Source organism: Pristis pectinata, chromosome 13, assembly GCF_009764475.1.
Source record: "Pristis pectinata isolate sPriPec2 chromosome 13, sPriPec2.1.pri, whole genome shotgun sequence".
NCBI lineage: Eukaryota > Metazoa > Chordata > Chondrichthyes > Rhinopristiformes > Pristidae > Pristis > Pristis pectinata.
Window position 1 is genome coordinate 40095760 of NC_067417.1, and position 22226 is coordinate 40117985.

At 39.3% G+C, this 22226-nt stretch overlaps 1 protein-coding gene across 1 annotated transcript in view; it reads left to right on the forward strand.

The window, feature by feature from the left end:
• Nucleotides 1-18531, forward strand: part of psme3ip1 (proteasome activator subunit 3 interacting protein 1) — a 55179-nt gene extending 36648 nt beyond the window's left edge. Inside the window, exons 6-7 of the mRNA XM_052028363.1 lie at nucleotides 14209-14273; nucleotides 17908-18531. Coding sequence (XP_051884323.1) covers nucleotides 14209-14273; nucleotides 17908-18128 — 286 coding nt within the window. The 3' untranslated portion in view covers nucleotides 18129-18531. The remainder of the gene's footprint in view (nucleotides 1-14208; nucleotides 14274-17907) is intronic.
• The last annotated feature ends 3695 nt before the right edge of the window (nucleotides 18532-22226 follow it).

The following is a 22226-nucleotide window of genomic DNA, read 5'->3' on the forward strand; positions in this document are numbered from 1 at the left end:
TTTCTTTATGCTCCAACATTAACAGTGGTCCTGAATAATTAGTTGCCCAAGCTTGATTGTACATTTATTTTTGTTCATTCCAATCAAAGTTTTTATTGCTCTATAGTTTGCTTCAGTATCAAGTGAATATTGTTCAATTGAATATTGTCCATTTGGGAACCTTGATAAGTGCATTTGTCAGGCTATTTGATTACACGGGTCAATGGATAGGGATAATATTCAGAAACCCTAGTCAGTGTGAATTAATTTTTGCTACTGTTTTACCTTGGGTGCTCTGAGGTAAATTGTAATCCTTTTATTATGGCCTTGGTTAACACAGCTAATTTGGACAGCCAGCGTTTGAACATAATGCTTCCTGTTCTGTTTCCCTTGGATGGTGCAGGCTACTAATTTGCATGGGAGGTTATTGCTGGATCAATGGTTTTATTTTAATTTAAGATTGAAAGAAACTGCTTCAAGAGTTTTGCATAACACAAGTAGAATATTATGCAATCTTGTATGGCATCTTATTTGCGTATTGGTATATAGTTGAACTTGTTCACCTGCTGTATGCTTCAAGAGAGAAATCGCTTGAAGAAAACCAGATTAAACATGTCATTTTACCACCTTATGCTTTTATATGCAAGGATTCTAACTGAAATTGTCAATTAGTACCAGACTATGATCAGTTTCGCTGGATGGTCTTGCACTCATTAGAAACTGGGTTCACACTTGTTGGCCAATGTGTATAAAAGGAGACATTTAAGCACTTGTTTGGATGTTGAAAGCAGTTAATCATTGTGGTAAATTGTAATGCAGTTTTGTTTTCTGGAGAGTGCATTTATCTTGCCCAATTTGTTTTAAATTCACCACTTCCACTCACTTTTTTTCTCCATGTCTGTTTCTCTAGCTCCTCACCTCTTTTTGATATCTTGGATTTCTGAGCCCTCTGTCTTTTTCAGTACAGTGTGGAACAATTATGTGCATTTAAATCCCATTTTCTACATGTGGAGCTATAGTAACATTTATAGCATTTGCAATTTTCTTTTTGCCAGAAATTAGTGTCAGTTTCTATGCAAGTATAAACAATATCATCATCCAGATCCACCTGGACAGTCTCTAATCCAGGCTCAAGATTTTTCATTTCTCCAGTCCTTGGTTTGTTATTTGGTAATGAACTTAAAACTCAGAGTATTACTCTATTTGGGGAACTGGATATTGACTATGCAATCTGGAGTTCTTAGCTGCCAAGATTCTTGTGCCTATTTTGAAGACACTTTTACTTCTTATTTAAAAAAAAGGGGCCTTTTAAATAATGGGTTTATCAGGGGTAGAATTGTTCAGCCAAATAATCATATCAGTTAATAAAGTCTGAGCATTGCCCCCTCGTTTGATTTTTATCTACACAATTCCTCTCTTATTTTGTTGCAGTATGAGCAGAAAATTTTTATTATTGTCACCGTGGGCTTTGTAATCCTGTTGAAATTTTGCAAAAGTACATGAAGTTTAATACAAGAACATTTGCTATATCGGGCTTTAGTGTTCAACAACACATCCAACACATTATTATTGAACAAAAATCAAACTTTGTGTCATCACCTCTGCACTGAACATTTTTAATATTCAACTTCACTGTACATTTGTAACTCACAATCATAACCAGCTGCTTTGGATTGGTTGAGATCTCTACAACTGGTCTAAGCATTTTTGATATTGGGATTTTGGTGAAGGCAAGCAAAGGCAGTGGCAGGGGAAAATCAGGCAAAGCCACATCAACAAGCTTCTTGCTCCTTACTGTTGTTTAGTGACTCCTGCCAGATAGCAAGTGAGGACATTTTAAAAATTGCCCTTTTCATTGGTACCTGTAGACTGGAGATGGTATGGATGATCCCCACAACTCCAGTATCTTTCTGAAACTGATGAAAAATATCGATAGAAACATTGGAAAATCATTAATTCGTGTTTTTTTTAAGGAATAATTAATTTTAACCTCTAGAATCCCTGGATGATATGGCAGTACAGTTAGAATGGGTTCGGTTAATGCTGGTGTCATTCCCAGTTACTTGTCTCTTCTCCCTTTGATTTGGGCTGTTACAAAGGAAAGTGAATATTTATTGTTCATTGTTGATCAGAACGGGCTATCAGAAATAAATTTCAATGCGAGGTCACTGACCGATGTTGATTGTTTAGAGATTGAGTTGTGCAATTAACTTAAAGACACCATGGACACACATCCTGCTTTTAATAGTTCAATTAAAACAAGAAATTCAACATCTTGAGAAGTGAAAGAGGACATATTAAAATCAGCTAGTTTGTGGTACTTGGCAATGTTGTTAGGAAAAGTGCAGTGTGTTTCCCAGGTAGCCATGGGCCCAATTGCCAGCTGGATGTTGGAGCGTACTCTGCTTCCTGGCTCACATACTGGCCATAGTATAGTCACCCTGGTCTCCCCACTGACCATATATCAGTTTTGACCTTGATACTCCAGATGAGTTGTTGTAGGTAGAGTTGTTAGTTTGGATGCTGATTTTTTTTTTTGAGACCTCATTAGTTGACCTTGTATCAGAACTTTGGCCTTCCTTTGCATGCTGGGTGGTTCTTGAGCTGGCCATAGTGCACACCCTTTGGCAGATGTTCTTGAGGTATGTGCTCCTCATGTGCCCTGGGGAGTCTGTGAATATCCGGCTTACTATGCAAAGACTGTAAACTGGCTTTTGAGCCAGTCTACTCTTTCTCATTGCCTTCTTCTAGGTCTCGTGTTTGCGAGGGTGATCATAGATTTTTGTTTACTATCTGCAAGTGATAGGAGAGCTGATGAGAGCTTCACCATTTGTGTACTGCTTTTGTTCCACTCTTCGAAATACCCATTTTATCTTTAATTCCTTGGAATTTAAATAGTGATATTGTTGAACAGAACTTCCTAATTAATGGCTGACCTATTTTCTAAATCCTACTTTTTGATCACTTTTGTGAAATATCAGTTAGCCGGAAGCTGACCATTGTTCTAAGTTAGGTCTTGAAATTAATGTCAGATTTTCCTGAGCAATCCCGCGATTCTGTGTGGATCTGCAGATATTTTGTTCCAAACCTGTCAGGGACCTTGGGACACCCGCAAGAACATGCAGGTCCTGAATGTCCTGACAAGTGTTTTGCTGGCTGCACTCTGATGTTGGAATTCTTGTGTCCAGCAGCGGAGCATCAAATTCTGACAATTTCCCAGCAATTACGCTCCCTGCTGGCGCAGCAACTTTGTTTTAATGGAGAGGAATGGCTGCAAGGGAGAGAGTTAGGTTTCAAATCGTGTTTTGAGTTAATTGAGTCTCATGAGTGTGGTTTTAGTGTTTTTCAAGTGTCCATTTATTTAAAAGAGATTTGTGAATAGTTCTTGAATGTCCTCGACAGTGGGGAAATCCGGGGCTGTATCTTTGCCAATTGTCAAACATTCCAGTCGGCAGGGCTTGTCATTTACAGCTGCGGGGCACTGCATTTACAAGAACTCACTAACCGGGTTGAAGCTGGTTTTGTTCATGATGCTGCTAAAAGATCTAAATTGCTATTTGAATGCTCAATAAATGAATAATTCTGGTACTATAAAAACAAACTACCTTTAGAGCAAATAAGAAGATGATTATTGACTTGTCTGGGGAGTGGAGGCTGATGCTGTCCATTGTATAGGCACAGGCAGTGGATGGTTCCAAAGAGGAGACGAAAAATATATTTTTTAAAATGAAATATTGAAGGTGACACTTATTTATTCAAAATACAGCAGTGTTCATTTTCAATACAAAATGAATAATCTTAAATAATTTTAGCCCGAAGCTCTCAATTGAGCACAGCTGCTGAAATTATCCATTATGTTTATAATCATCGTTTGAAGAGTGGTGCTTTGGCTCTACGTATTTAGATATTTGGATTTGGAGCTGCAGCATTTTTCTTTGAACTGTAGCATTGGAGAGTAGTAAGGGAGGATATTTTACTTACTGGAGGCAATTATGTCCTGGATACAGAATGTCATCTTCCATAACTACTATGTTATTATATTTCGCATAGTTGCTTTAGCATACTGATTCAAATCAATTTGGCTCTGCATTCATGTTTCTCTTGTACAGCAATTAATGTAATTATCAGTGACAACTTGCTGAAATGTAATTGACGACCAGCTCTTCTGGAATAAAGTGATACCATTACACATGGAGATTATGAACAACTTGTAGAAGCAGCTCAGGCTGGTGAGTCTACTCGGTCATTACTAAGTTGCAATTACTTTGGAGACCTTGAATAAAATTTCACCCCATACGAGTATAAGTAGACTGAGTGGCTGTTGGACATAATTATTTTCTGGGCCTTGCCTTTTGGAGAATTTCAGAAATGGTGCCTGTGATTTCACGAAATGCTGTTGGAACTGGTGTGTAAGGTTCCATTGCTGGACCTGAAAACTCTTCCTCAAGCTAACTCAAGTGCCTATATAAATTTAATCCATAACCTCATCCTCGTGTAAGAGCAGAGTTCTGCCGGTTCAGTGATGCCAAGTATTTTTCTTAAGCTTTGCTTCATTGTGTAATTCTGATAGGATTAGGAATAATTGAGTGGCTTTGGAGTCCATAGCTTCAATGCAACGTGGGATATTATACTGTGGACTTGTTCCAGAAGATAAAATTAATAGTTAGTTCAATGTAGTAGCCTAGCAGTTCTCACAGTTTTGTCCTGGTAGTTTTAACAGAAAATTATTTTTGGCTGTAAGCCTGGTCAGTGTATGTAATGTTTCATAATTTGTTCATTTATTTACTTTTCCAATTTGTGTATATTTCACAAGTTACATTAATCAAGTTAGTGCTTTATTTTCTTTCCAACTTATTTATTGAAGCAAACAAATGCACCATGCCAAATTTCACTGTTCAAGTTCCATGATTTACCCACATATAATAATTACATTAAAATGTAGACTTAAAACATTGATGTTGAAAGTTTGTCATCTGAGTATTTTAATCCTGGCACTTTGAAAGGAAAATTGTCCAGTGGGAAAGAGTTTAAAGTCGCAATTAGAAAATGAAAGGTCCTTTCATCCCAACTTGACGATTGGGCAAATTTAAGATGGGGTGGTGGGAGGGGATATGGCGCGAGGTGGGTGGAGGATTGTTGTTCGGAAAGTGGATTTTATTGGAGACAATATGCTGTGGAAGAAGATCCAATAAGTGAGAAAGCAGTACTTGCAATGATTCTATTCTGATGTGTGTGCCTTGTGTAATGAGCATGCCTTGTGGAATGGGCATTCCTTGCAACAGAGTATCAGAGGAACCAGGTTGCTGAGGGAAAAAAAAATTACAATAGCAGTTCCTGGTGATTGGTGCGGTCAACTTCTTTCCAGTGAAGAAACTTAAACTAGTTAAATGTTTCTTCAGTCATATATTATTGTAACACAATGATCACAAAACTGAAATTTGCTGGTAATTTTGAGACTCGGAGCAGACTTGGTGGGCCGAATGGCCTACTTCTGCTCCCTTGTCTTGTGATCTTGTGACAAGGCAGATGCCTTGCAAGAGTAATTTCATGTGGTGTGATTGGAAGAGGGAAAGCAAGGAATGCAACTGTACATTCAAAGGAGTATTGCAGTGGGGAAGAATGCAGGGCAGTGGGATTAGCTTGAATTTCTCCAGCAATGAACTGGCATGGATATAATGGGCTGTAGCTTCCACTATTTGCTGTAAATTTTACAGACAGCAATGGATGAGGTGTTCTGCCGAAGTAATAACCGCATTGAGATAATTTTGTTTTCAGTTAATTATTTTCCCTTAGAAGAACTGATTTCTTTTGATTGTACAGTTTCACAGACATCGGTTGTATCACCCCCCACCCCAATCCCCAGTACTTTGAAATCATTCTTTTTACGTTGCATAGAAACTGAATGCATTTGACCACATTGGTGCAGTACAATAAGGTCCAATCCTGTCTATTCATAGATACTATTTATTTTACGATTATTAGATTCAGAGTGGGAAGACTGCTTATTTTTTAATGCATTCCTTAAACTCTTATATAGAATTCAGTGATAGTTTGTATTGGACTGGGTGCTGCTATCACACCATGTGGTGCTTTCATTAAGTCGGCTATTCATTTTGTGGAAGCTTTAACGCTGATGTCAGGCTGCAAGATATTTACATCTAATTTGAGATGATTCATCAAAAGAAGTCGAAAGGACCTTTTTGTAGCAACTTATTTGTTTTTTTTCTTGTCAGCTTGTCACTTCGTTAAAACCTTTTTAGAATCATGCCAAATTTCATGTTGTTCAGTTGCTTTAAGTTTTTATTTTATTAAGTTTACTTTTTATACAATTACAAACAAGCAATGTCGTTGTATATAATTAAGCAACAAAATGCATACATAGTGTAATGTGACATTTAGAAAGTACTTTGAAACACTGTTGTGGGATAATTTATTGCCCACCCATCATTGCTTTAAGTGGTGGTGGGATTTCCAGTTTAGGTTTTACAGTTGAGAAGCTTGAGAGATCAACAGGATGCAGCCATGTCAGTAAAACTCCGGTAATCTGACATGTATGGTGGTGCTGGACTAGCAAATTCTCTGGACTATTGGATGTTATTTGTATTAGTACCTCAACACACTAATTCACTTTTTTTGTTATTATTCAGTATTATAATAAATTTTCCTGTGAATCAGGAAAGTTTGAAGGGTGTGGGAACTGGGCATGGGTGTGCGGAGAGAGAGCGTGGGAATCAGGACCTAGAGACTGCAGGAGCCAATGCCCCGATGACTGGAAAGAGAGCACAGGAACCAGGATCCTGATGAGTAGGAAGGGAGTGCGGGAACAGTGACTCAGCTGAGTGGAAAGGGAGCGTGGGAAGTGGGGCCCAGGTGAGTGGAAAGACAGCATGGCAAACATTACCTGGTGAGCCAGATGCTGAACCATCAAGGATTCCAAGTAGTCATATAGGGGATTAAGGGAGTTTTACTGTAATGTGGGACTGGAGTAATAGGCATGGTTGAGAGAAATTCATGTGGCTTTTATGCAAGTCGGGCAAGCTTCATTCTATTTTTCTTATTAGCTCACTAGAAATTTGTCCGGTTGAATTTAAACTAGCAACTGCTAGTTTGCTTATTCAATACCGTAACAACTATACCAACAGTCACTTTTGTACAAGTTAAGATAAAGGTTCATGGGGGAAGATGAGTAACTTGAGCAAATTTCTGTATTATGCTGTTTTCTCGTTTTGTCAAAACTAAACAGTCTAATTTTATACCTCAAGATGTCACTAGTACATAATATATTGCTGAAGTTTTGCAACATGTTTTTTTTCTAATTTTTTTTTGTCATGAAAACATCATTCTTTACGGGGAATGGCAAGTAGGCTTCCAAACTTCCTTCATTTGCGCCCTTGAGCTAGATTTTCATTGGTGATTGAAAGGAGTTTGGGTAGATGAGCACTCAATGTTTGTTTCGTCCTTCCTAGATAGCTTTGTAGACATTATTTGGGGATTAAAAACAGAAAATACTGGAAACATTCAGCAGGTCAGGCAGCATCTGTGGAAAGAGAAACAATTAATGTTTCAATTCTGGGACCCTTCATCAGAAGAGGATAAAAGGGCTTCTGGTTTCCTGCCACTTTAATTCCCCATTCCCGTTCCCACTCTGTGGCCTCCTGGACTGTTTTATAATGAGGCCCAATGCAAGCCCATGGAATAAGTTATCTTTATTAGTCACATGTACATCGAAACACACAGTGAAATGCATCCTTTGCGTAGAGTGTTTTGGGGGCAGCCCGCAAGTGTCGCCACACTTCCGGCGCAAACATAGCATTACACCTCATCTCCTGTCTGGGCACATTGTAGCCTTTTGGACTAGATACAGAATTTGAGGGGAGCAAAAATCTGTTTTAATTTATGTGCATGAGGAGCAAAAGGAAAAAGTTGTGATGTTATTCAGAAGGTTACGAACGTAGCACTGAGGATGCAAAGTGTCTGTCAGAAATGCAGTCACCTTTATAAGCCATGTGACAGGTAGTCTAAGAGGGGAAATGAAACCTCATGTCCAAAGATTGTGTTACTTTTTTTAATTGCTAGACCAGTCAGTTGTTATGCCTAGTGATCTATTATCCATCAAAAATGGTTAAGTCTTAATTATTGATTGCTACCTTTCCATTAGCAAATATCTACAAAGTAACAAAAATGCAGTTGTTTGGTCTTTACCAGTTTGCAGGTTTAAGAGAGTTAGATGCCCTTTAAATCAGGTGTTGACTGGGGGAAAATAAGCTCGCAATAAGAGGTTACAAAAATGCTTCAGGAACAAATTTAAGAAGAACTCCAAACATCACCTTAAAGAGGATATCAAATGTGAGGTTTAAGTGATCTGATTGTTGGAGTGATGCAGATGCAATGGTGCAGAAGGTTGTCCTTGATGTTGATCAGATGAATCATGAAAGAGCGACGTTTCGACGTACCAAAGATGCAATTTTCGGTTACGTATGTTTTATATTGCTAATGATTCAGAAACTAAAGACAATCATGACTGTGATCTTCCTCTGCAAGTTGTCGTGAAAAATTACAGGACCTTTGCCGGCACACACTATAAGTTCATTTATTGGTGAATGAATTTGAAATAATTATAAACAAATTATTTTTCACTAAGCTCAGTACTGGGAAACATTGTGGCTTCCATATAATTAAAATGACACTGCTAAGTTTAACGTGACAGTGAATGTTTTCTCTGTAAAGACTGTGAATGTGACTGGGTCCCAATCCAAAAATTAGTAAAAGAGCTTCAGTCAAGCATTCCTGATTTTTTTTTTAAAAATTGCATTTGATGGTTTTACAGAGTTGGCATTGGAAAATGATAAGAAAATAATTACTTAAAACTCCAGTTAGAATTCCACGAAAATGCACTAATTCCCCAAGAAATAGCTACCATTGCAGCATCCCTCAAACATACCAGTCAGTATAAATCAATATCTTGGATTGTGTTCCTGTTGATTAGAAGATGGAGATGTGAAAAGTATTCTTTTTAATGGAAGGAGTAATTGAAAAGAACTGTAATACATGAAGGGCACAGTAATATCAGGTGGTATTGTGTAACACAGTATTTATACTTTGAGCTAATGAACTCATTGCATCTATTTTATTTAAATTATTTCTCCACTGTCCTGCTTATTGAAAATTGCAGGTGAAATTGGTAAATGTTTATTTTGGTTTCCATAGCTGCTGCTGTCCAGCTACATTTATAATGGATTTCTGACAACCTGAAATTGTGTGGCATGTGGAGTCTAATTGTGAAGGAAAGCTGAAGGACAGGTGTTAGATGGAGACCTGGGATGTTTGTAGACCAAGTGGTGCACATGATGAAGTCAAAAAGGTGGAGAGTGAGAAAATTACTTCTTTTCACTTCTACAAATTCCCATTTCCAGAATTGGAGCAATTTAAAAATCTGTTCTGAGCAATTTCTGTTTAAAAGGTGTCTATCCTTACTATAACCAAAGTGGGAAAACCCAGTTGTGCTGGCAGAGAGGACTTGTGATGCTGTTAACCCACTAACTGCAAATAAAGACATTGTGCTGTAAAAGAAAGCCCCATTTTAAAGATAAATAATAATTTTTAATTGGGGCAACTGCAGTGGATAGGAGATGGTGGCAGCTTTGAAGAGTATTTGGATTTTCTTTTGTTGGAAACTCAAAAGTGATCAAATTCTGTGAAATTCTACATTCATTGTTTTTGGCTGCAGGGTTTGAACTCTGTATTTGGCTATCGTCTTCAAACATTCTCCATGCAGAAACTGACGTAAATGTCGTCTGCTTCTTTGGCTTCAAAAATCAAACCTTGCAGCATACAAGGAGGCCATTTGGCTGCGTAGATCTGTGACAACTCTGAAAAAAGCAACCTAACTGAGATCCACAGCCCAGCCTTTTCCATGAACTACGCGAATTAGTTGCCTTAATGACCGAGTCCAGAAGTCCCAGTGGTGGTATTAATTCTTTCTGGCTTCCCTTATTATCTAGTTTTAACTTGTTCCATTTTATTTCTATCTTTGGCATAAAAACATTAGTCACCACTCTATCATATGTTCCTTTTGTTCTATGCATCATCCTTTCCCTGACCCCAATTTTCTTTGCAACTTAAAACTTGTTTGATTTCTGAATTTTTTTTTCCCTAAGTCTGGTGAAAAATCATTGACCCAATTGTTATATCTGTTTTTTGTCATCACAGATGCTGCCTGCCCTGCTGAGCATTTTCAGTATTTTCTGGTTTTCAGTTTCCTAGCATCTGCAGTTTTTCTGCTTTTCTATTCTTGGCTTCAGAAATTACATTGATGTGGCTTGATTGAGATCAGCTGGATCAGTACAGGCTTGGGAGCAACACTCTTTAGAGTTAAATAATACTTTGTAGCTTGAAGATCTTCATTATACAATTGAAATAAATTGCTGTAAATATGCATGAGATTATTATCATTTAGATGATACGTTGCTTAATTTCAAATAAAATGACTGGTTGTGTTACAGTTTTAGTTTATGTATTCAGCTGATGGTTAATACATTTTGCTAATCTCACTATTCAGTCTAACTGACCATTTTGATAGCAGTAAATAAATTCAAAAGAAGCTGATTAAAGTCTGAATAGCCCATCAATTAATGAAAGAGAAGCATGAATAAGCAAAGGCTCAATCTATCTCTCCAGTATCTTAATTCATCTTCTGGGCCATTTTATCATTTCTTGAATCCGTAATACGAAGTAACTAGGGAAGATTTTTTTTCTCTTAGCAGAATGATCAAAAACCAGGGGATGTACATTTAGAGTATTTGGTAGATGGATTGGAGGAGAAATGAGAAAACAATTTTCACCCAGGGGATTGCAGGGTTTTGGAACTCAATGGCCCAAAAGGGTGATAAGAGGCAAAAAGCTTCATCTTACTTAAACAGTACTTGGATGTGTACTTGAAGAGCTGTGACCTACTGAGCTATTGCTGGAAGGTGGGATTATGTCGGGCAGTTTAGCACAGGTTGTGTCATACATGATTCTACTTCATCTGGAAGTTTATTTTGAATGCTTGGTACACTAGGAAGAGAATTTTTTCTGAAAGATCTGTTTAAAATATCCTTTTCATTCATAAAGTTAAACACCAGGGAAAACAGGCCCTTCAGCCCAACTTGTCTGTGCCAAACAACTGAGCTTGTCTCATTTACCTGCATTTGGTAACATTTCCTATCCATGTACCTGTCCAAATGTCTTTTAAGTGTTGTAATTATACCCACCTCTACCACTTCCTCTGACAGCTCGTTTCATATATAAACCTCCTTCTGTGTGAGGGTGGCCCATTCGATCAAGATCCCACTGTAACCTTAGATAATCTTCTTCACTATCTACTATACCACCAGCTTTAATGCCATCTGCAAACTTACTAACCATACCACCTAACATTCTCATCCAAGTGGTTTATATAAATGATGAACAATAGTGGACCCAGCACAGATCCTTGCAGCACAATGTTGGTCACAGGTCTCCCTCTACCACCACCCTGTCTCCATACTGTCAAGCCTGTTTTGTATCCATTTAGCTAGCTCGTCCTGGATCCCATGTGATCTAACATCCCAGAATCAGCGTACCTTGTCAAAGGCCTTGCTAGAGTCCATACAGACAATGCCTACCATGCTTCCCTCATCTATCTATCTTGGTCAATCCTTCAAAAAAAAAACTCAATCAAATTTGTGAGGCATAATTTCTCATGCACAGAACCATGCTGGTTTTCCCTAGTCAGCCCTTGCCTTTCCAAATCGATGTAGATGCTGTCTTTCAGAATCCCTCCAATAACTTACCCACTTCTGACGTTAGGCTCACTGGTCTGCAGTTCCCAGGCTTTTCCTTGCAGTCTTTCTTAAATAACAGCACAACATTAGGCACCTTCCAATCTTCTGGCACCTCAACTGTGGCTATTGATGATACAGATATCTCTGCTAGGAGCCCCACAATTTCTTCCCTAGCTTCCCACAATGTCCTAGGATACACTTGATCTGGTCTGGGTATTTATCTACCTTATTGCATTTTAAGGCCTCCAACCCCTCCTCTTCTGTAATGTGGACTCTTCAAGACATCACCATTTACTTCCTTGAGTTCCCTAGCATTGGACCTCGTCCATTTCCTGTGGCTCCATACATAGGCAACGTCGTTGAACTTTAAAGGGCCCTATTCATTCTTCAGTTACTCTTTTGCCCTTAGTATACCTGTAGAATCTTTTTGGATTCTCCTTTACCTTTTTTGCCAAAGCTATCACATGTCCCCTTTTTGCATGTCTGATTTCCTTCTTAAGTGTACTACTTCACTGGGTTCAAGAACAGTTACTTCAACCTTTTGGTTCTTGAACCAGCAGGCAAAACCCTAATCACTACAGTTTAGCAACACTATGACCACTTAGCACTAAAATGGATTGTTTTTTTTTGTTCTAATTGTGTTTTCTTGTAAAATATGTACATAACTTGTGTTTAGTTTATGTTTTCTTGTGAATGCTGCTTATATGATACTATGTGTTTGTGATGTTGCTGCAAGTAAGTTTTTCATTGCATCTGTGCATACATGTACTTGTGTATGTGATAGTATGACAATAAACTCAACTTTGACTTTGATCCCAGCTGCCATAACCTGAGATGTGCCGCCGTCTTGACCAGAGCCTCAATATCAGTTATGTTTGTCATCATGTCCAATAGTCTTGCCGTACCTTGAAGTATTATTCTGAATGTGTGTGCAATATACACAGAGGTTTTGGTTTAAATACCTTACCAGATTTCAAATTCGTGCTTCGCTTTGTCTCTGACATGCTTTATAATTAAGATTATTCTTTTTAAGTAATTGTCAATTAATTTCCCTCTGTTCTGGTGTTGTCTACTTTGTTTCTTAATTGCTGCTCTACATTGTGTTAAACTTGAAAGTACTGTTTCTTAATCTTGTGGCCCTTGTGATAATCCTATCCCTTCACTCAAGGTCTATATTGTATTCAAATTATGTTTTCATTTGTTGCTCCAATTGCCTGAGAGATGCAAGCTCCACCCGGAGTTATTAACCACATCCTCTGTCTTGTTATTGTGGTCTGCTGATTGAACAATAACAATTTCTGCTTCAAGGCAATTTCGTTGGGTATGAAGCAACAAGTTTACATTGTCACTCAGCACCACTATACCATTTTACATTGTTCAATTGTTCCAAAAGTTCAGTTAACTCAGTCAACTGTCTATTGTGGATTCCTTTGAGTTTCACATTAATTAGAATGCCATCATGTTGATGAAGGATTTTTTGAAAGTCCAAATGCATTAAAGAAAAATTCTTGTCTTGTGGAATCTTCTGAATTTGTACGAATATTGTCCAAGCTTTGGTGTGACTTCTGTTTTATCTGCTTATGATAGACCATTGTGAGTGAGGCCTTTGGGTCAAAATTCCTTCCTTTTATTAAAAGTATAATAGTTTTCTAAAAGATCTTTAAATAGGCATCTTTATCTTCTCTTTTATAGCTATTTTTATTAAATTTTTAGATGACATTTAAAGCATTGGTACTGAGGGATGGCTTGATTTCCTGAAGAATATTCGACACTGCTAACAAAGGGAAACTGTTCTGCTCTTGCAGGGTTTGTCTCCAGGCTTCTCCCAAACAGTTTACCATATATTGTGGATTATCCTTAATAATAGTATATAAATTCATCTGCTGATTATATGTTACTTTGAAGCATCCCAAGGACAGAACAAGGCACGTAAAAATACAAATTCATTGCCATGCTCGGGAACCATTTATTTCAACTGTGTTTTTGACACCTCTCGTAATTCTTCCATGGTGGCTGAAGTCTGGTCCTCTATCCCTTGTTTTGCTCCTCCCTCTGTGTGGCCCAGTGTATGGCATAAAAAACACATTCTGTATCTGCTGGTGTGGATCTTTCAACAAGCTAGTCAGATTTAAACAGTAATGTATTGGCTAAGCATCCTTTATGTAAACAATCTGGAAAATAATTGTAGCTTAACTATGTTATTCTGCAAATGTTAAGTTTAAAAACATAAAGAACTAATGCATGGTGTCTTTATGTGATTTTACTTGGTCTGTCTTAGTAGCTGTAGCCGATAAGTGATTATTCTTGAAATCTTCAACTGAACCACGGTGAATTTTAATGCATTATCAATCTCAGCAAGAAGAAACAAACATATTAAAATGTTAATTCCATGTTTTCAATTTCACTTCTTGTCACTTCACTCTAGCTCAACGAGCTCTGAAATGGTAAAAAAGCAGAAGGTGGATAATGTTGAGGGAAGTGGGCAAGATGGTAAGTAATGTTTCCCAAATTATCTTTGTCATGTATGCCATCTGTTCCACATTTGTCAATATAAACAGCCAGAGTATGTGTGTAGTGTTCTCCTTGTGAGGGGAATTTTTATTAAAGACCTCTATGTTTGTGGAATTCTTCGTGTCACAAATGATCTTCACTGACCCAACATATTATCATGACTTCCATCCCACCAAAAAAGCAACAAATCTCCCATGGAACTAAACTCAATAGAGAGCCAACTCCAGCTAAGGTGTGGTTCAACTAGCCATTTCTTGCCTTTTTACCCAAGTAGGAGCGATCCACCTGAGTCCAATGCTGCTTTTAACCAAGATCTGCTGACCCAGCTTGCCAGCAGTAGTCACTGAATAATGATATTGGCAGGAGGCCTGGCTGATTCTTCTTTTCCTCCCTTAATTTCTCACCATCTTCCTCTGAAGCTGAGGCGCATCATGGCTCCTGTCAGGTAATGAGATACATCTTTGACTCCTCTCAGCTACGGATCAGCTGGCAGTACTCTTCTTACCTCCTGAGTCAGAAGGTTGTGAATTCAAGTCCCATTCCAGAGACGTGAGCACAAAAACCTAAGCCGAAGTTGCAAATACTCTATCGAGAGAGAGTTGCATCATTGGTGATGCCTTTTTTTGGATGAGTCATTAACTGAGGCCTCTTCAAATGGATTAAAATTGCTGTGTACAATTTTGAAGAGAGGGGTGTCCCCAGTGTCCTTAATATTAGTATATAAGTTCATTTGTTGATCATATGTTACTTTGAAGCATCCCAAGGACAGGACAAGACACGTATAAATGCAAATTCTTTGCTTTACTCAGAAACCATTTATTTCAACCACATTTTTGACACCCCTCATAACTCTTCCATGGTGGCTAAAGGTCTGGTCCCCTATCCCTTGTTTATCACTCACTCATGTTGTCTGTGGCTTATTGTATGTTGGTACAGACTGCCACATTACAAGAGCCTTGGCAATTCAACTTGGATACTTCAGAAATTGCAGGGTGTTTCAACTGGCCCTTGAAACATTGTCTATGCCTTCTCACTTGCTTTTTATTTTCCCCCTTCTATTCTTCTGTTTTGTGCCATCATGATGGGGTAGGTTGTGGAGTATGCAACAAGCTACCACAAAGTAAGAGTCCCTCACTGCACTCTCTTACAGTGCACTTCCAGAGTGGTCCAGGTATTGAAAGCTAGATGTTCTGGCTGGCTGCATGGCACTTTGCTGTTGTACATGGATCTCTGGCTAGAGTGAGGATTCCGATAGTCTTTATCCCCAAAAAGCCAATGGTTGCCTGACGCAGTAGCTGGAATGCACCAGGCACATTGGACTGGTGCAAAATAAACAAGTTGTGCAAGCTCCCCTGATTTTAACATTCTACATAAGCAGCTGTTTGTTGTGGTCACACTTGACTTGCATTTTTAAGGAGTGAAACTTCTGGGAGAGTTCATTGTTGTCTTTGGAGCTCTTGAGATGATGTAGGTACTGTTTATTATCATTCACAACCATATGCACAATGGAACAGTCAAGGCTCTGTGATCTCAACCCTCCTGCAACTTGGGGGATGTCTCTGTCACCAGCTCCTTGGGGCCTCAGATTCTCCAAATGCATTACTCCTCAACGGTGCACCTATAACGTGTGTCGTGAAACACATCTGCAGGAGAGACCCTCCTGGCCTGCACTTCCTCCTCCCCATCATCACGGATGCCCAATGGAACAAATGCCAAAGCACCCTTCCTTCCATGGAAAGGGATCACTGGAGATTCCAGAGAGCAGAACTGACACCACCTCCCACAGATATATGCTGAAATTCTACAGACGGTAGAACTTACTTCCTTAACTGAATGATTTAACATCATTTTCTTCGATGCTGAAACCCTCTCCATCACCAACAAACCTGCAAGACACTGAAGATGCCTTTGAATGGCGCAGGGCAGAGATGGAAGAATTTTGCCCGCTTCAAACAGTTGTGGGCAAATCGGAAGGCTTTTTTGACTTTGTGGGTGAGGCTTGTATAACCCCAACATTTACTGATCCCACTGCAGCACAGAAAGCCCTGTTTGCTGTAGAAAGCCTCGCCAAGGGAATGGGAAGGTTTTCCCTGCAATTTCCACTGGGAAGATTGCGTGAGGGAAGTACAGAAATATTTCAGAAGTCATCAGCGAGCACAGTTGAAATTTGTCCCAATATGTCTCAGTCGCTAGCAATAGAACTTAAATTTTTGAAATGCATATTAAAAATGTACATGCACTATTGGATGTGTATAATGCAGTGTGTCAATGCTCTGAAATGAAGGCATTCATTGGCAAGTGGAGGTTGTGGATTGACATTTGAAATATGATCAGCTTTTTCTAATACTGACAAACGAAACATGTCAAATGAAGTCTAACAAACTAGTATTGTGTAGGAAACCATGATTAGAGGTCTATCCGGAAGACCTACCTGCTCTGCATCCAACAGACTTTTCAGTAATCCCAAGCTATTCGCCCTGTGTCACCAAATCAGTTGCCCTGCGTGCTGTGAGCTATCAACAAATATAGGTCGACTGCAGAATTGATGGTTGGATGCAGGAACATGTACTTTGTGGAAAAAATGTAAACCTTTCACATTGAGGACCTTTCCGATTCCATTGGTATAAACTTTCTGGAGATGCTAGGAAATTTACTGCATGAAGCCATGGGCTGAAAAACACCATGATGCTGGAATAACTCAGCAGCTGGGCAGCATCCGTGGAGAAAAGCAGGCAGTCAACGTTTTGGATCAGTGAAGGGTCCTGACCCGAAACGTTGACCGCCTGCTTTTCTCCACGGATGCTGCCTGGCCTGCTGAGTTCCTCCGGTATCATAGTGTTTTTCATCTAGATTCCCGCATCTGCAGTTCTTTGCTCCCCATGAAGCCATGGGGTTTCTGGATGGAGACCAGCGATTTTTTTTTCTCTCTCTCTCTCACACACAGCGGCAGCAGAATTATGAAGATAGGTAATGACCTTTGGTCACTCTGTATGTTTTGTGCCCATCTATTTATGGTTTAGCAATTGATGGATGTCTGATGGCAAATACTCAGAAATAGTCATATTCAGAAGGAGCTCAGGGTTGTGGGGGTAGGTGGAAGGAAGGACATTCAATCTCATTCTCTTCCTTTTATTCCATCTCTCCTTTTGGTCCATAGATATGATTTGAGTGTGCCTAGCAAAATGTTAAAGTTATTGTCTTGTACCTGTTCTATGGCTGGAGAAAGGTTATGTGCCAGATTCAGTGAGAAAGTGCTGTCATCCTGTTTTGAAGCATTATTATACCATGTAACCCCCGTTTGGGTAGCCTAAGCTTTTTATTAAGTGTTATGTCACAGGGCTTATTATACAATATATTGGGAGTGCAGTATTATGGTCTCTGCTTATTACTTAGTTTAACAAATTCATTAAAAACCTAACTGTCCTCAAAATCCTAATGCTCAAAGGAGCTGAACGTTTGAGAATATTACATCTGACTTGTGATGCCATGTTCAATCGAGCAACATTGAATTGTTGACTAATTCATGTATAATTTATTTTCTGTGGATGTGAGAAAATGTTAAACTATAGGTAGGCTATGCTGCTTTCTGACATTTCGTTTGATTATTCTTCAGATGAAGTCTCCTGTGATCAAACACAGTTTTTCTCAACTGGCGTGGCAATCCAACATCCTTCAGCTTCTGTGTGTGTTGGAATACTACCGGGCCTTGGGGCGTACTCAGGGAGCAGTGACTCAGACGCAGAATCCAGCTCTGACAGTGACATTATCATTAACACTGGAGGACGAATCATTTCTTCAGTCTTTCGATCCCATCCTTTTCCTGAAAGCCCGTGAAATGACAGTGATCAAGGGCACAATGTTACTTGTATAGAAGTGGTTTGTAATACAAAGTTCCCTGCGTAAAATGGTAATTCTTGTTTGGACTGCTAAACCTTTGGCAATCGTGTATAAATACAGAATTTCACGTCCCTGGTTCAGAACTTGACTACGTATTCCACAGAGCATCACGGAGTAAGTGACTTGGGATTTGCGTCCGAAGGCCCGATATGTTGTTGAATACCATCAACGTTTTAAGTGAGAACGATTGTTTTTACACTAGCGTGTATTTGAAACAAAAATGACTTGAAAGTTAAGGCAGTAGAACAGCTAGCTATTAATGTACAGCCATGGATAAGCCAGCTTGCTTTGAAGGTTTTGGGCCATTTAAGAAATGAATAAATTCTCTCTCACTTCTGAATGCTTCTTCTTTGTTTGCCTTCTATTTTCTGTACATTGACTTTGCCACCCAGTCATCTGTGTGCTGACTTTTTTTTAGGTAACTAAAGTTCTGGAATCACAGCTGCCAAACACTCTTTTAGGCACTTTTTTAACAGCACACATTGGTTTGAATGGACCTGTGATCTTTAACCATCTGCTTTCACTTCATAGCCTTCTCTGTCATCGCTGCTGAGTTTGGCAGCTTTCTATGTGAAGTGTCAAGTTTAACCTGTGCATAACAAACTCGGTCCTGTGAATCTCTAATGTTTAATTCTTTAGTGGTAAACTGTAGTTATTCAAAGAACCAAAAACAATGGTAAACATAATTAAGTTATAGCTTTAAAAATGACAATGGAACTAATTGCTTGGAACTGAAATAAACAGCAGCTGATACTCTTGCATCTGTTTTTAGCCAGTGACCAAAGACAGCTTTCTCTGCTGTCGTCTGAGAACTCGGTAACAACAATGAAACAAAATGACAGGCCATGGTGGGAAGTTGTTGGTGGTCGAAATAGTGGTAGTGGGATCGGGGGAACCATTAGTGAAGGGAGTCGGTGGTCCACAAGGAAGTTGGGTGTGTGGAAGCATTCATGGTTCAAGGTCTATGATCTTGTTGAAATAAGGAGCACTTCACTCCAGGAAGAACGTACCCATCTTGTATCTTGTGTAGGTTTGATTTCGTACCCCTAGAATTCAAAAATTTGGTTTTATCAAACTTTAAAGTTAAAAACAAATCAATCACTTTTTGGATCTTCTGAGATGTTTTGTTTCAATAATTTAGATCTTTAGAGGATGATGTAATGTGACAATAGACATTAGGAATTACAGAGGAACAAACAGTCTGCTGGAGGAACAAACAAACAGTCTGCTGGAGGAGCACTCAGTGGGTTGAGCAGCTCCTGAAGGGGGGAAAGGAGTTGTCGACGTTTCAGAATCGTGGAGGTGGGTGCACTTAAAGCTGCAATCATATTACTGTGCTAAATGTGTTAAATATTTGCCCATTACTTTCGACAATTATGGCAGTTAGTCGTGAATGTGTGCACAAGGTAGGGACATTTCCCTTTTTCCTCACCACCACAACCCCAGATCTCCAGTAATCACCTAAAAAGACATGAGGCTGTAGATGTGCATGTACACATTCACTTTCCAAAAGAAGTCAATTTAAAAGATGGTTATTTTAAATTTCTGCACATACCCTAGGTAAGCTTTTGCAGATGGATTCAACTGCATGCTTTTAGATGAAACAATAAGGGGGAAACTATAGGGAATAAATGCTCTTTTTTAAACAAAGTGGAAGTGTAGCTTCCAAACTATGCCTGGCCAAAGTAGTCAGTTTCAGCTCAATGCTTGGTGGAGCAGGAAGAGGGAAGGACTGAACATGCAGGTCTTTCTGTCCCGAATCCCTCGCTCTGCATTGATTTTGCTCTGTAGAACAGAGGAAAGAGACGGTTACCCAAACAAACCAAACGTGGGCAGGAAGTGCCTTGGTGGGGCAGAAGTGAAACTACAAGTCAGCAGCAGGAAAGGATGTTGCTGTAGAGAAGGTGAATGGCAGTACAGACACCATGAGAAGGCAGACAGATGGAGCAGGTAAGAGGAATGGCTAATTTGTTCAGAAATGACAATTATGCAGACTACGAAGAACTAGAGCGATGTGCTAGTTAAATCAATGAGATCTGAAGTAAAAGTGGAAATGGATGTGGAGGTTTTCTATTGTCTGTGAAAAATCTGGACCAAGGGAAAAAGTTCAGAAAGCCAAGAAAGGCCCTAAGGAATTTTCTTTGGAATAAAGAACAGAGATTGGTACCCAGGTTAAGTTTGATCAAGGTCAGCTTTTGTGAACTTTGCAATTGAAGAGCACTTGAGTTTGATGGGACTAAAACACCAGGGGTCACAGTCAGCAGTACCAAGGCAACAAAGAGACCCAAGAGCAGGAGCACATGTCAGTATAAAGATGCAGAAGCAAGAGGAATCTGTCTAGGGAGACTCGGTTTGGAATTATGAAGCAACTGCAACCTTGGTATATCATGCAAACGGGAGCTTTCCTCTGAGAGGTTGGAATGGTACTTCTCAGAAAGGTTCTCTGGGAATCTCTTGAGTTTGGGTGTGGCTGATTCAGCAAAGCTGGAACAAGTGCAACACTGGGCTGTTAGCCATAAGGCAGGTAAGGTCTATAGAGAAGGCTGACTGGGATACAACACAGAGCTTGAAGTGAGACTGCATTAAACACCTGGTGTGTGTCTCAAAGCATGTGGAGTGACTGTCAAAATGGTTGTTCTGAACCAGACGTTTATTATGGTGCTTGTGACAGGAGTTGAGCAGTTTCAGATGGAGCTGGACAAACAGAGAAGAACACTGATACTATGGCAATAATATTAGGATACAAGACCAGTAATAAATCACTTAATTAAGATGCATGCTGATTTAACACTGGATTGCGTCTGCCCAATGTGCCATCACCCAGGCACGGCAGAATTGGATTTGATGCTTTTTGCCACAGGCAGAAGCCAAAGGAAGGATCTTCAGAAGGGAAGTGGAGATGAGGTCTGCATGTTGAAGCTTCAGCGTCTGAGGAGATGACTATAGGTATACATTGGAGTACAGAGACACGAGTGAAGCCCATAAGGCAGGTGCAGTGCAACAACTGAAGGGGTGTGCAGGTCTCTCCAAATGTGTCCAAGAGGACGAGACTGTTTGCAAAGATATCCGTCAGTTCATAACTAATGTGGGTCAGGGACATAATCAACTAGTAGATCTAGAATAAACTGGAGATACAGGGCAAAGGTTGCCATGAGAAGGTCTTAGGCGAATAGAAAACCTGCAATGTAACTAAGAGCTGTTAAAGTGTAAAATATATCTTCAATGTAACTAGATTTACAAGGTTATAATTTTGAAAGTAGCTGAACACAAATATACAATTGACCTTTGTTGACTTGTCAGTGTACCTGAGCCTCTAGTGTAAGTAAGTTTCCATTCATACAGCATTGTGCACCCCCCTTCTTAAAAGGGAAGCAGTATGATGTGGTCGACTGGCTATTAAGTGTAACTGCTCCCTTAAGATAGATGACTTGCTACTACCTTAAGAGAATATGGTTACCTTTTTGAAGTATTGTTGTACTGAGCTTGCAGTTTCAGCTGAAAACTGCCTGCACATTAAACAGTTGAGTTTTCTTGATGTTCCTTATCTTAATTGAGTGAAAATGACATTCAGCTCTAGACCAGCTCAGAAGAACCCCAGTGCATGACACAGACCATGTAAATGGAGTGGCTGCTCATTTCAGGAGTTTCATTATTGCTGCATGATTTTCTAAAGTGCCAGTGCTTCTCTGTACTTTTGCCTAACTCAGCAACAACTTCTCTCTCAGATCTGTATAATTGTTGGATAGGTTCACATCATAGATCACCCTGCCACACTGCGACTGTTCAATACCATCAAATGCCAACCAATTAAATATTTTTCCTTCTGAAATAAATTGGCTAATTGCACAAAGGTTGTCCAACTTTCCTGCTGGCTGACACTTCTGATTATTGTACTTTGAGTGTGGTGAATGCTGCCGAAAACCAAATCACTTCTATTGTAAATTGGGAGACTTGTTTTTAGTCTAGAGAGCCACTTATTTTATGAAGTTTCATCTTTTCAAGCCAGAGTACAGAGATTGATATGATTAATCAATA